General features: G+C 28.9%; 1 protein-coding gene and 1 long non-coding RNA gene across 2 annotated transcripts in view; one reads left to right on the top strand and one right to left on the bottom strand.

Moving 5' to 3' along the window:
• LOC123292739 (eIF-2-alpha kinase GCN2) overlaps positions 1 to 13,205 on the top strand; it is a 31,360-nt gene that overhangs the window by 5,036 nt on the left and 13,119 nt on the right. The window contains exons 6-17 of the mRNA XM_044873453.1: positions 1,078 to 1,401; positions 1,818 to 1,979; positions 3,004 to 3,226; positions 4,558 to 4,849; positions 5,252 to 5,515; positions 6,023 to 6,183; positions 6,243 to 6,464; positions 7,015 to 7,085; positions 7,147 to 7,308; positions 7,901 to 8,213; positions 9,586 to 9,776; positions 10,227 to 10,491. Coding sequence (XP_044729388.1) covers positions 1,078 to 1,401; positions 1,818 to 1,979; positions 3,004 to 3,226; positions 4,558 to 4,849; positions 5,252 to 5,515; positions 6,023 to 6,183; positions 6,243 to 6,464; positions 7,015 to 7,085; positions 7,147 to 7,308; positions 7,901 to 8,213; positions 9,586 to 9,776; positions 10,227 to 10,491 — 2,650 coding nt within the window. The remainder of the gene's footprint in view (positions 1 to 1,077; positions 1,402 to 1,817; positions 1,980 to 3,003; positions 3,227 to 4,557; positions 4,850 to 5,251; positions 5,516 to 6,022; positions 6,184 to 6,242; positions 6,465 to 7,014; positions 7,086 to 7,146; positions 7,309 to 7,900; positions 8,214 to 9,585; positions 9,777 to 10,226; positions 10,492 to 13,205) is intronic.
• LOC123292026 lies at positions 11,147 to 12,609 on the bottom strand. Its single transcript, XR_006534991.1, has 2 exons — positions 12,386 to 12,609; positions 11,147 to 11,604 (listed from the first exon to the last, which is right to left on the bottom strand). It is a non-coding gene; the product is annotated as an uncharacterized LOC123292026 (long non-coding RNA).

The following is a 13,205-nucleotide window of genomic DNA, read 5'->3' as shown; positions in this document are numbered from 1 at the left end:
TAACAACGTGTTGACACATATTTTTTGGTACCAAGAAAATGGTTCTTGCCCGTCTTGTTAAAAAGATAAACACAACAAACAATTTATAAATATACTGTGAGTGTATACTTTGTATATGTATAGATAGAATATTTCAAGTTTTGATTTTTGATTCAGAAAAATGCCCTCGTTTATCTTATATTGCATTGTGTATTATATACAAGGGCTTAAAATGATAGCACACTTATCTCTCTAGCTCAACTAGGAGAGTCACAGTCGCAAATCTAGCTAGTATCAGTGTTTTTGGGCGTTTTTTTGATAATGTATGAAATAATTTTAGACATCGTTATGTTGTTAGTGAAAAAATTTTTTCATACAGGATTCGTTATTTTTACGCATTTCGGCGTAATTTATTTGCATGTAATTTAAGATATCTGAAGAGGATTTTAAAGAAATCGAAACTAGTTGTGGAATTAAAAACAGTGTAAATAAATAAATAATAGTTCAATTACCTCCAAAAAAATAAACTTTATATTAATAATATATCCAGGCCTTGATTTAGTAATTGAGCGTTTGTACTCAGTTGTCCCGGTTTGTCCTATTTTGATGTATTACCTAAAGATATTGTCATAAAATTTGCTACAATTTAATTATCTTTCTTATCAAATGTTAAAATTTATCCCCTTCAGGACCCACAATAAAAATATTTAGCTAGATTATAAAATTATTCTTAATTAGCTAGACCGGTACTGTTATTAATTAGATAGGCTGAGACTCCTCTTCAGTAGCATTACTTAAACCTCTTAAAATTAAAAATAAATTACCAAAATACGAAAAATTAAATAACATAAAATCACTGCAGCACCCTAAAACAAATAATAAAATATTACTCTTAAAATTAAAATAAAATTATTTACCAAGCTAAGATGTTGCATTACTGAATAAATCATTTATATCTATTATTATATCTATTTCATATAAACAGAATGTAAACGAAACGTATATAAATTGATTCGAATTCGATGACACGATATCTTAGAATTTATTGTTCTGGGTAGAAAACCAACAACTAATTATTGTTTATTAATATTTTGAAAGGTCATTCAGAACGTGGAAATACCTTATATGCTGGTTTAGATGTGACCACTGGTGATATGGTCACAGTAAACGAATGGCAATTTAAAATCAAAACACACAGTCCTCGTGATATTGCAAGCCCACGTGACATCAATAACAAATCTAATTCTACAAATTTTTTGGTAAATGATTTATCACAGTGTATGAAATTTATTGCAAACATGGAACATGAATTGAATTTTCTGACAAAATTACGACATCGTAATCTTGTTAATTATTTAAATATCAAATACGTTCAAGAAAATGACAGTGTTATGGTTTATATCCTACAGGAATATATCATTGGTATGTAAAATAATTTTATCCTTTATATACTGGATGCTATCACTAATATTCAAAATAAAAATTTCATTTTGGTACTGGAGCTACAGTTTATAAGAACACATTTTTTGTTATAAAAAATTGAATGCCTACTCTAGATTACTCAGAATTATTTCGCCATACCTACGGCCCCATAAACGTTTATTTTCCTATATTTCTTCCAAATATATCCAACTTCCAAATATATCTCAAAATCTGATCATTAGAATACTTTGCGACCATTGACACTTTTGGCCATGCTTGTTAAGATGTTGCACCTTCTATAAAATTTTCAGATAATTTAATTGAAAGACTTTTGCATCTAATTTGTGCAGATTCGCTAAACAAAGTGTTTATACGTGAGTTGTGAATGTAAACAATATGCATTTGTATATTTTTAGGAATTTCGGTAAATTCAATTTATTTAAGTGAAAACTTTGCAATGGAATGTGACATGTTGCGTTATATCGCTGAAGAAGTTTTAAATGCATTGGATTTCTTACATAAAAACAATGTTTTACATCGAGATATTAGAAGTTCATGTGTTTTTATTGATAAATTTGGTAAGTATATTTCTAAAAATCAAAAATACTAAACAATCGAGGAAATTCAATTATTTATTCGTTTCTTTAAAATATCTAAACTGTTTAAAATAATTATAATTAAATGTATAAACATTGGTCTAAATTCTTGCAAACTTAAAATACTAAACCACTAATTAATCATAATATGTATACAGGATGTCTTTTTTAAGTTGACATGTGCTTGAAACTCCATAAATTTAATCTAGTAAAATGCCTCAAGCGAAAAATGTTAATTTCAAAAGCACACATCTTATACCAGCATCGAATTCGATTAAAGTTTTCATGTTCAATTTAAAATCTTGATTCATAACTGATAAACATTGGTTCATTCCATTTGTACAAAAATGGCCTCTATAGAAAAACAAGAAACAATTATACGAAATAACAATTTTGATATAAACAAATAATTTTAGGATTAAAACTTTTCAGTCCGTCTTTACCTAAACTGTACGGTTTGCGGAAAAATATTTCGAAAAAAATAATTCTTTTTTCATCAATGACAATTTTCTAATTTTAAGTGTTCATCTATCGTTTACCACTTTCGATTCATAAAAAAGTTCCAAAAGTTTCGAAAAAATGCCACCCATTGTTTTCAATTTATAGTAGGATGTTCGAGGACGAATATTGGAAGATTTAAAAATTTCATTTTTTTTAAATTGATTCTTAATTATCAAAACGGCCATTCTTGCGTTTTATGAAACTAAAAATGAGTCGAAAGCGGTTAACGAACCGAAAAAATGACTCAAAAAGTTTTGTTGGTGAAATTTTTGCAGCCCGGTGTAGTCATATTGCACATATTTTTATACTATAAAACTTTGAATCCTGCACATGATATTAATTTCATTAGTTATATGGACTGGAATGCTCATGTATTCAGTAAAGTATAAATACATGAATACATATTACCTTTCAAAATTGGTTTCAATCAAAATACGTAAAAAAAAGACCTAGAATAATTTTTTTTTTTTTTAATTTAAAATAAAATTTGTTGAATGTGTTTTAGGTGTGATTAAACTGTCAGATTATAGTTTAGATCGACGATTATATGAGTTTGGCATACATGTACAAAATCAACATAAAAATTATTCGAAGAAAACTGACGTTTACAAATTTGGATTATTATTGTTATCTTTAATGCGAGGTTATTCAATCGACGAGCACGACCATGAAAAATCACCAAAAATTCCAGCTAAATTACCATTTGAATTGCGTGATTTTTTAAACAAGTATGTACTTTTTTTGTTCTGTATATTGTGATTTGTAAAGGTATAACGGTCCCTTTCACTTCCACTTGTATTTTCCTATTGATATTTACATTCATTTACCTTCATGGTGCTTCTTAAAATTCATCGTGATAAGGTAGATTCTCGCTTTTTTTAACACGCTTTTATAAGCTTGGGCTGTATGTTTGTTTGTTTGTATGTATGTATGAAACTATGTAACGGAATCTTTGAGCACGATTTTCACCGGTTTCTAAACATCTGATTAACTTGAAACTTTGCATACGTCTCAAGAACCGGTGACAATGCAATAATTCGTTAATAATTTCCCATTATCCTTGTTAGGGCCGCCAGGATAAATATATTCTTTTCATATATCCTCTATGAGAGTGAAAGGGACAGAGCTAGTTCGCGATACATTTTAATACCACATATCCACAAAAAACTAATTAATAAATCGTACTAAAAAGTATAAAATAAATAATAGTTTAAAAAAACTAAAAAAACACGCTTTTATAGCAAATCGAACTAAAAACTTAAAAATAATTTTTAATAACAAAGAGTTTATATTACCGTAGCAGAAGGTTATACAATCAATCATAATTACTTAAAAATAAAAATATAATAAAATTTAAGTTACAAACAGAATTATTAAATTCAGAGTGAAAAGCGTGGGGTGCATTTCACTACATTTCCATAACTCTCCACTCATAGATAGTTGCCAATAGAATGATTGTATAACCTTTAATATGTCAAGCACCCCACGACTTTTCACTCTGAATTTAATAATTCTGTTTGTAACTTAAATTTTATTATATTTTTATTTTTAAGTAATTAATTATGATTGATTGTATAACCTTCTGCTACGGTAATATAAACTCTTTGTTATTAAAAATTATTTTTAAGTTTTTAGTTCGATTTGCTATAAAAGCGTGTTTTTTTAGTTTTTTTAAACTATTATTTATTAGGCGACTGTTTTAATTGAAGCTTTTATATCCATTGGTTTAAAAATGTTGTAGTCTGGGTTCCAATCAGAATATGTTGTCATTGATAAATAAATATACCTGTAAAAATTCTTATGCGCCTTAATTATGCTTAGTATACCAATTAGTTTCTCTAAAACGCTTTCTTTTAGGACACCCAGTTATTTTAGTTATACATATTTAACTACAAACTTATTTAATATGGTATGTAGCCCCAGGGCCCAAACCTCAAATGAAGTTTCAATATTCATATGTATTAACAAAACTAGCTTATATATTATGATCTCATATAATGATGTCGGAAATGCAATAAAGTATCGATATATATTTTTATTATAAAAATATTTTTAAAAGATGTCTCGCGCAAGATGAACGTACCCGTTGGACAACAACTCAACTATTAAAACATAATTTTATTCGTGCGCGGATGGAGCGATGTTCACCAGCCAGAACTTTAGATTCAACGCCATCAGGTGCTAAAGAATCTAACGATGACTCGAATTCAGCAGGAGATGCGGAAGATGACGATGATAGTGGTGATATACAAGGATTCATACCAATTCAAATTGGTGGACAATCACGCATTCAAAATGAATTTGAAATATTAAAATGGCTAGGTCGTGGAGCTTTTGGTGATGTTTTAAAGGTATAATATCTTTTTAACTATATATATAGACTTAGCCCTTATATTTTTGTAAGTAAAAAATACGATAACGAAAAGATCGAGGTCTTTCGATTTATTCTTAATTGTGATACTTAAGAGTAAGTATGCAAAAATTTATGGTGCCACCAAATATTATGACCTTAAATTAACGAATCGTGTTATGTGGACACAGTTATCTTTGTAACTCCTAGTCCGATCTGTTATAATAGTGTTCTTTAAAAAATTCCACATTTTGGCGTAAACAAAAGAATCATCCGGCAGGATTTTGAATCCCTAGCTCATATTCCCTAAGTCTTAAGAATGATTTAATTTAATATAAATCATGCTGAAATACCGTAAGTCAGTCGGTGAATTTGTGTCACAGACTAATTTTCTTGTGAATAGGTGAAAAATCGTCTTGATGGTGGTTGTTATGCAATCAAACGTATCCGATTGAATCCAAGTAATAAACAATTGAATAAGAAAATTACAAGAGAAGTTAAATTGTTGTCGCGTTTAAATCATGAAAATGTTGTACGATATTATAATTCATGGATTGAAAGTGCTATTATGGAAACAGCTGCATCAGATGATAAAACAAGTCCCGAAACTGTTGACGATGAATCAATGGATGTACCCAAGAAAAAAACAAACAATGATTTGAAAGGTGTAAGTATAAATCTTAAACAGTCGTAATAATAGTTGTGGAATACTCGTAGCAGCATGAATATTACTCAGCATTTACGCTCCCATGATAATATAACGCCTTTAAATCGTGAAAAAAGCTGTATCTCGAACGGCTATTAATAAAAATTACATGACCAATACTTAATTTACGCCTTGCACTAGTCTTTAAACTAATAAAATCATTCAATTATTCAGTAAGAGGAATTTAAATCAAACCTCCCATTACACTTGCAAGTTAATTTAATCTCCTCTTTTTTCAAATTAATTTCAAGTTTTTAAAAAAAATAGCAAAAAAGTGTACTATTGTTGCTTGATACTTCAATCGTCCGCCGTTTTGTCTCTGTAAAATTGGAGATAAGAAAAAAACTATTATTTTAAAATATCTGTCTTCATTTTGATTTAATTTTTATATGTCTTTTAATATTTTTTTTCAAATTATTATATTATGAATTTCCAGTTAATGTTACTGAAATGTTTTAAAATTTAAAGTTTGTAGATGAAATGGAAAAATTACCAATAAATTGTGGCGTTGAATGGTCTATTAGTTATGAAAGTAAAAGTAAAATAAATCAATCAGTGGAACCATCAGAGTCAAGTGATGACGACGAATCAAGTGATGATGATGATGATGACGATTGGAGTTGTTTTGGGTAAAATGAATAAGTTAAAATTAATTTATTGCATTTTAAAATAATCTAATAAATTTTAGACCAACTACTACTGCAAGTGCAAATGATTCATCGGATGGAATTGAATTTGAAAAAGAGAATATTAGCAGTGGAAACGATTTGGAACAATCAATTAATTCAGATTTAAAAGCAAATCCAAAAACTGTTAACATGACACCAGAGAAAATTAATAGCAGTCAAAATGGTCGAGAAATACAATTTATGTATATTCAAATGGAATTTTGTGAAAAAAGTACTTTACGGTAAATTTTTTATAATATTTTAATTCGTGAACAATTAGTGTATAACATCCAAATTATTGGGCTCAAAGATGTACATCCGAAAAAGACCTTGGGTTTGACTTAGACCTTAGTTGCTAGTCCTTATACAAATACAACTCGTGTTTATAACTCATAGCGACATGAGATTGAAGACTAATTTAAAAAAGAAAGTTGTTCCTTATAAAAAAAAAGCAAAAAAGAGTTTCTTTTTTAAACAAAAAAAGATAATAATGTTAGTATCCTTGTCCCGATATAGAATGTTATTTTTCTCAGTAATTTTAATTAAAACACAAAAGCAAAACATATCTATTCAAAAAATTGGTGCCTTCTGCTCCCTCTACCTGCGTCTAAGTCAACACCAAAAAAAACTTATTTCGAACAGACGTAAATTTGCTTTATTTTATATTTGAATAATTTTGACAATACTACAATCTACAAGAAAATATTTAAGCATTGATTGTGAATCGCAAATAATGACAAATTATAAGCGTGACCTTATCTAAATAATTTTTTGTTTGTTTTGGTATTGTAGAACAGCAATTGATAAAGGCTTAAACAAAGACGTTGACCGCGTGTGGAGATTATTTCGAGAAATTGTAGATGGTAAGTTTATTTTAGCAAGATTAAAATCACGAATAGTAATTAAATCAAATAATTGTTTAAGGTTTAAGTCATATTCATCAACAGGGTATGATTCATAGAGATTTAAAACCTGTAAATATTTTTTTGGATTCTAATGATCATGTCAAAATTGGTGATTTCGGACTGGCTACATCGAATATTATTCCAAATTCTAGATTAGCTGGCATAAATAAAAGTTCACAAGGTAAGTATTGCAAGTAAATGCAAGAACCTTGAAGATTTTGAAATCTTTATATGAAAATTTTGACAAATTTAACAATTAATTGAAAGAGAACTGCTTTAGTACCATTTTCGTATAAAATCTTTTTTTATATGTATGTGTCGCAGATTGATTGTCGAATCAGCTGATCTGTTTTATACAACCGTTAGTTGTTTTACAAAATATTTATGCAAAACAGCTGAAAGACGTTTAATGGTTTTCCATAATTACAGAAATATAACACGAAAAATTCATTAAACGTTTTGCTTTTATCAATGCAGTAGACCAGAGATTAGAGGTTATACATAGCATTAGAAAAAGATATGAGGTTAGATTCAAGAACATATATATAAGGACGTCACACTTTCTAAGCCGATCTATAAGTGCCCGTGATTGAAAAGACAGCCTGATGCGCAGTATAAAGTACGAAACAACCGAGGATTACATCTCGCCCAGATAAGCGCCTTTTTTCCTGCCACTCTCTCCTCACATCCATATATATATATTTATATACTACTCATTTGTTTATAAAGGTTCAATTTTCATTTATCAAATTAATAAGTAATAGTCTTTATAGGCACTAATGATGGTTATTATTCAATGGAAATACAAATAACGAATAGCGGTGCGCACGGTGATGGAAGTTTAACAGGCAAAGTTGGAACAGCACTTTATGTAGCGCCGGAATTAAATACAAAAGCCAGTAAAGCAATTTATAATCAGAAAGTTGATATTTATAGTTTAGGTATCATTTTGTTTGAAATGGCCTATGCACCTTTACCAACGGCAATGGAACGTGTTCAAGTACTAGCAAATTTACGTACCAAACAAATTACATTTCCGCCAGATTTTTCCGAAAATCATTATGCAAGATATGTTACTGTTATTAGGTAATTTTTATAATACTGGAAAATTTTGATTTATAATTTTTTTTAAATAGTGTAGGCTGTAAACTTTAGTTATAGGATCAAAATAGATCAACATTCAATGAACCAAAGAGTTTTACTCATTTACGAAACCACAAAAATCAAGCGGATAGGATAAGGGCTTTGAAATTCAATTTTTTAATTATCTTTAAAAGAAATGACGCTTACAAAAAAAAGAAAATTATCAAAAATTTTCAATATATGTCCTTTTTTGAGATTTCTCCATAAGAACAATATATTTTATATTGATTTTCAATGATGTTTTTCTTAAAAATTTGTATGGATACATAAACTGAAAAAGAATTTAAAACGTACATATAAAACAATTTTGAGCCTTTAAATCAAACATTATTGTCATTCTCACATATTCTTAATGCATTCGATTGCAGAGATTTTTAAGCCATTTACTTAAAAAATCTACATTCTAGTGAGTGAAATCTATTCCGAATTAGAAGGTATTATAATTTCCTAGAATATGATTTTTGAAGTAATGGAATAGCTTTCGAATGAGAAATGCGGTCAAAAAACCATATAATTAATTTATGTTTAAAAGATACAAGTGAATAATTTTATTTTAGCAATAGTTCCATTAGCTTAAAAGCTAATAACTTCTACCAAAATACATTTATAATTACTTTTTTTGTATTTTTATAAAGATAACGGCATATACCGAATAAATTTCCATAAAGATAAAGCATTCACTTTAAGTTTTATATTGTGTCGTTAAACTTTTTAAAATAAAATGTACACTTTTTTAAATAAAATATAATCTTTGACCTATTTTGATTATATACCCAAAGATTATTGACCTATTTTGGGTCAATCTGTAATTGTGCTATTAAGGCACCCAAATTATCCACAAATTTTCATATTTTTAATCCCTAATAATTAATCCACTAGTTAATTGTTAAACACACCTTTGAAATCTATAAATGCACATGTAAACCAGATAGGGGACTAAAAATGGTATAAGAATTCAAAGTTAAATCTGGAAAAAAAAACCCAAAAACTAGTTGTAGATATAAAAATTACGTAGCTAACGCACCAAAAAGTTCGGTTTACAAATGGCAGGAGGCTTCGGTGGGATTAAGTACGTGGTAGTTTACCTCATGTGACTACTCACCGATCTTTCTCTATTAGAAAATATTAACTGGCCTCTTTATGAGAAAAATATAAATTAACTTAAATCAGACACCGAATTATTATTTCCTGACATATTTTCTGTTAATTAAGCTTACTTTCACGGAATAGACACGTGAGGAAATCAAAGTGTCGTGAGCGCTTGGCTTAATACGATGTTATATAAAAATATAGTTTTTGTGTGTGTTATATTTAGGTGGCTTTTGAATCATGATCCCAGTCAACGACCAACAGCTCAAGAATTGTTACAATCTGAACACATACCACCACCGCAAATTGAAGAAAGTGAACTACAAGATTTATTACGAAGAACCCTTGCTAACACACAAAGTAAGGCCTACAGATATTTGATAGCATCATGTTTTGATCAAGATGTAACACCAGCAGGTTTGTTATGGATTTAATTAAAACAAAAATAGCCTTATAATAAAGGTCCAAATACAATATTGTTTTTTTTACAAAATGGAAGACATTTGTCCAGTCCAAATTATTATTAACCCCATACGTTAAAGTCAAAAGTGTCAAGCATAATATCGCATTATAACTAGTGTGCTATGAAATGTAAAAACTGGACAATTGATAATTTAATAGTTTTATGCATTCAAACAATTCTATAAATTTTGTAATAATTAGGAGTGTGGACCAAAATAATGAAAATATTAAACATCCGTTTAAAAGCTACAAAGACAGACAGAGAGAAACATATTGAGGTCAAAATTATAACATCCCACAATTGAGTCGGTACTATTAAAATCGGACCCAGCAATTAAAAGGAAGCTATTTTTAAATCAGTTTAAATGAATTTATTATTTACTTTTTTTTTCATAAATTTTGCAGAAGACATTACATATGATATGAATAATCCAAAGAATACAGTACAAACGTTAGATTTAGATCATCGATCATGTACTGCTATTGATAAATCATTATCATTAATTGAAAATGTAAAAGAAGTTGCGATAAAAATATTTAAGTTACATGGTGGTGAATGTTTGTCAACGCCACTCTTACTACCTAAGTCTAAATATTATGATGGGATTGATTCGTGCGTTAAAATGATGACACGATCTGGAAGTATTGTTTCTATTCCACATGATCTCAGGTATTTAGATTTTATACACATAATATATTTTCCATTTTATGATACCCTTTTAACTATTTTAACATGTGGTGTTTCTTCAAAAATATATTTCCAAAATTACTTAAAAGGGTATAAAGTGATAATGCATTGTTAATCCGGCAAAATCCGTCATTGAGCATGATTAATTTTCGCTTAGAAAATGTTTGCAGGATCCCGTTTAAAAAATTGCTGGTGGGTAACCCGGTTGGATATTGTTTAAACTAATTTTTTACAAATAAGTAATATTGACAAATCGATTTGGAAAAAATTTTATCATATAAATGGGGTCAAAATTAACAAAAAATGTAAAAGTTTTTGGCCTAATTGCATTTTAAGTGCTTGATTGTTAATTGTTAAGATAGCGCGCGATTAACGATTTTCTGATCTAAAACGATAGAAAGATGGAATTTTCATCAATCGATTCAAAATAAAGTCAAATTAACAGAAAAGTTCGAAAAATTTCATTTTCCATAACGCATCTTCCCTTTTCATCTTCTGTAGGTTTCCGAGGATTCGTAAACCGAGAAAATTTTTTGGATTTGTGAACTTGCTGATATTTTTGTTTATTACAGTAATTTTTGTCGAATATTTTTCTACAGAAGAGTCGAAGATAAAAGCTAATTTAAAACGTTGCGAATTCATTTTATTAAATGATTTTTATTAAATATAAATTGTACATTCGTCTATTGAATTTCTTAAAAGTGCACGCCTATTTACGCGCCGCGGCATGTTCCAATATTTACCCCCAAATAATAAACTTAATATAAAATCTGCATATTATACACATTTGGGTGTAGGATGGATCACAATAGCTTTAGCCGATTAGCTTTAGCAGTAGCCGACGTAATGTGGCACGAAAGTATGCATGCACTTTAAAACAATTTTTTAATCAAGAACATTTCTTTGCAATTTCTGCTCGTTTATTCAAGTGTATCAAATCCACGCCATAATATCAATAATCGCTTCATCATATTGATCTCAGAAAGGAGGGTTACAATAGAATACCAAATATATGTATATATGCGCCTCATCAAATCCAACTATGGTTTTCCACAACAAAACATCTGTTTCATTTTAAGTTTGAATTTACCACACCTAGGCAAATCAAAATAATATTTTTAGTCGAAATAATTGTACAGGTACCGGCTTTAGTTGAAAATTATGCTTTTGATATCGGGGAAAAGGTAGATTTGATGGCCCTTCCTTTGGTAGAAGCTAAAGGTGTCGTTTTGTTATTTTCAGGACTCCATTAATATGGTTATATTTCCCACTCATGAGGTGCTTCTTTCTTATTATAAGGATAAGAAAGGTAAAGATTTCAGATAATCTCTAAAATAAAGCCCCTTCGAGCTAGTAACACTAGATCCTGTATATATAGTCACAGCAAAAACATATACATTTCACATACATCATCATACATTACCCTTTCAATTTTCCATTTTACTAATCTACGCTTACGCTCTGCTGTGCTATATGATAAAAACGTTGAGATTATTAATTGCAAAAATCAACAAAACTAAAAAAGATCAAATTTAATTAAAAAAGATGAAGCGATACTCGGATATGATTTTACACCATCTAAAATCTCTTATCACCAGTATATAATAGATCTAATATAAGTTTTTTACCACGAAAAATGAAAACTTAAAAAACAACAACCTTATATGACCAAAAATCGGTTCGTTTTTGACAAAAAAGTAGCGTTTTTCTAAAATTTTCTTTTGCTCTCAGTTTTTGGGCAAAAAAAATCTCCCATTAGAGCTATCAGATCAGTATTCATTTTTTGGTATGAAAATGGATAATTTCCTCTTTTCCTCCAAATCTGTATGAATTGTTTTTTGTTAATTCTAAAAAACATCATTTTTATTTTACTAACCAGGAAGATGGGTTGTACATGGTATCGATCCTCTCTACGTCCATAGCATACTTGTCTACTAATTTTGTGCTTTTTTCTAATGACTCTTTAATAGGTACCATAATAGTACTGTAAGCCTTGGCTTCGCCTTTCTTCTTCGACTTAGTTTTTTGTTCAGGCTCCGGCTCTTTAGTACCAGTGAATTTATTAAAAAACGAACCAAAATTTCCTGCACTAACTGATGAAATAATTGTATCTGCTGTTTTAGCGACTTGATCGGCATTTTTAAGAATTATATCGGCTTTTTTTGCTTCTTTGTTAATAGTTTTGGAAACATCTACAAATTGTTTGGATACTTTTTCCGCGTCTCTATAGTCAACTGCTTCCATTTTTTTGGTAACATGTCCAGCAATTGAATCATTTAATACTTGAAGTGCATTTGTTTTTATTTGAGATGTACCATGCTTTTTTATTAACTTATCACCAGTGTCTTTAAACTCTTTGTTTAAATCTTTGATCAATTGTTTAAATAACTTTTCTTTTGCTCGATCCGCATAAGTGTTTATGACTTTTGTAACTTTACTTCGAGAAGGCATATTTACAGAGAAATGTCAATGTCAAACCAAAAAGATTTGAAATTTTTGCAAAGAAATGTTATTGATCAAAAATAAATTTGATGATAAATAAAATAACAAAAAAACAAAATGAAAAGTCACCTGTCATGTTTTTTAATTTGACCATTAACAACTGTTTTTATGATTGATATTTGAAATTTTAACTATTTGAAAACAATTAGTTTTATTTAGCATTATATTCATTGATCTATGAATATAGGCAACTA

The sequence above is a fragment of the Chrysoperla carnea genome, chromosome 2 (genome assembly GCF_905475395.1).
Source record: "Chrysoperla carnea chromosome 2, inChrCarn1.1, whole genome shotgun sequence".
NCBI lineage: Eukaryota > Metazoa > Arthropoda > Insecta > Neuroptera > Chrysopidae > Chrysoperla > Chrysoperla carnea.
This window is presented reverse-complemented; position numbering and strand designations above follow the sequence as displayed.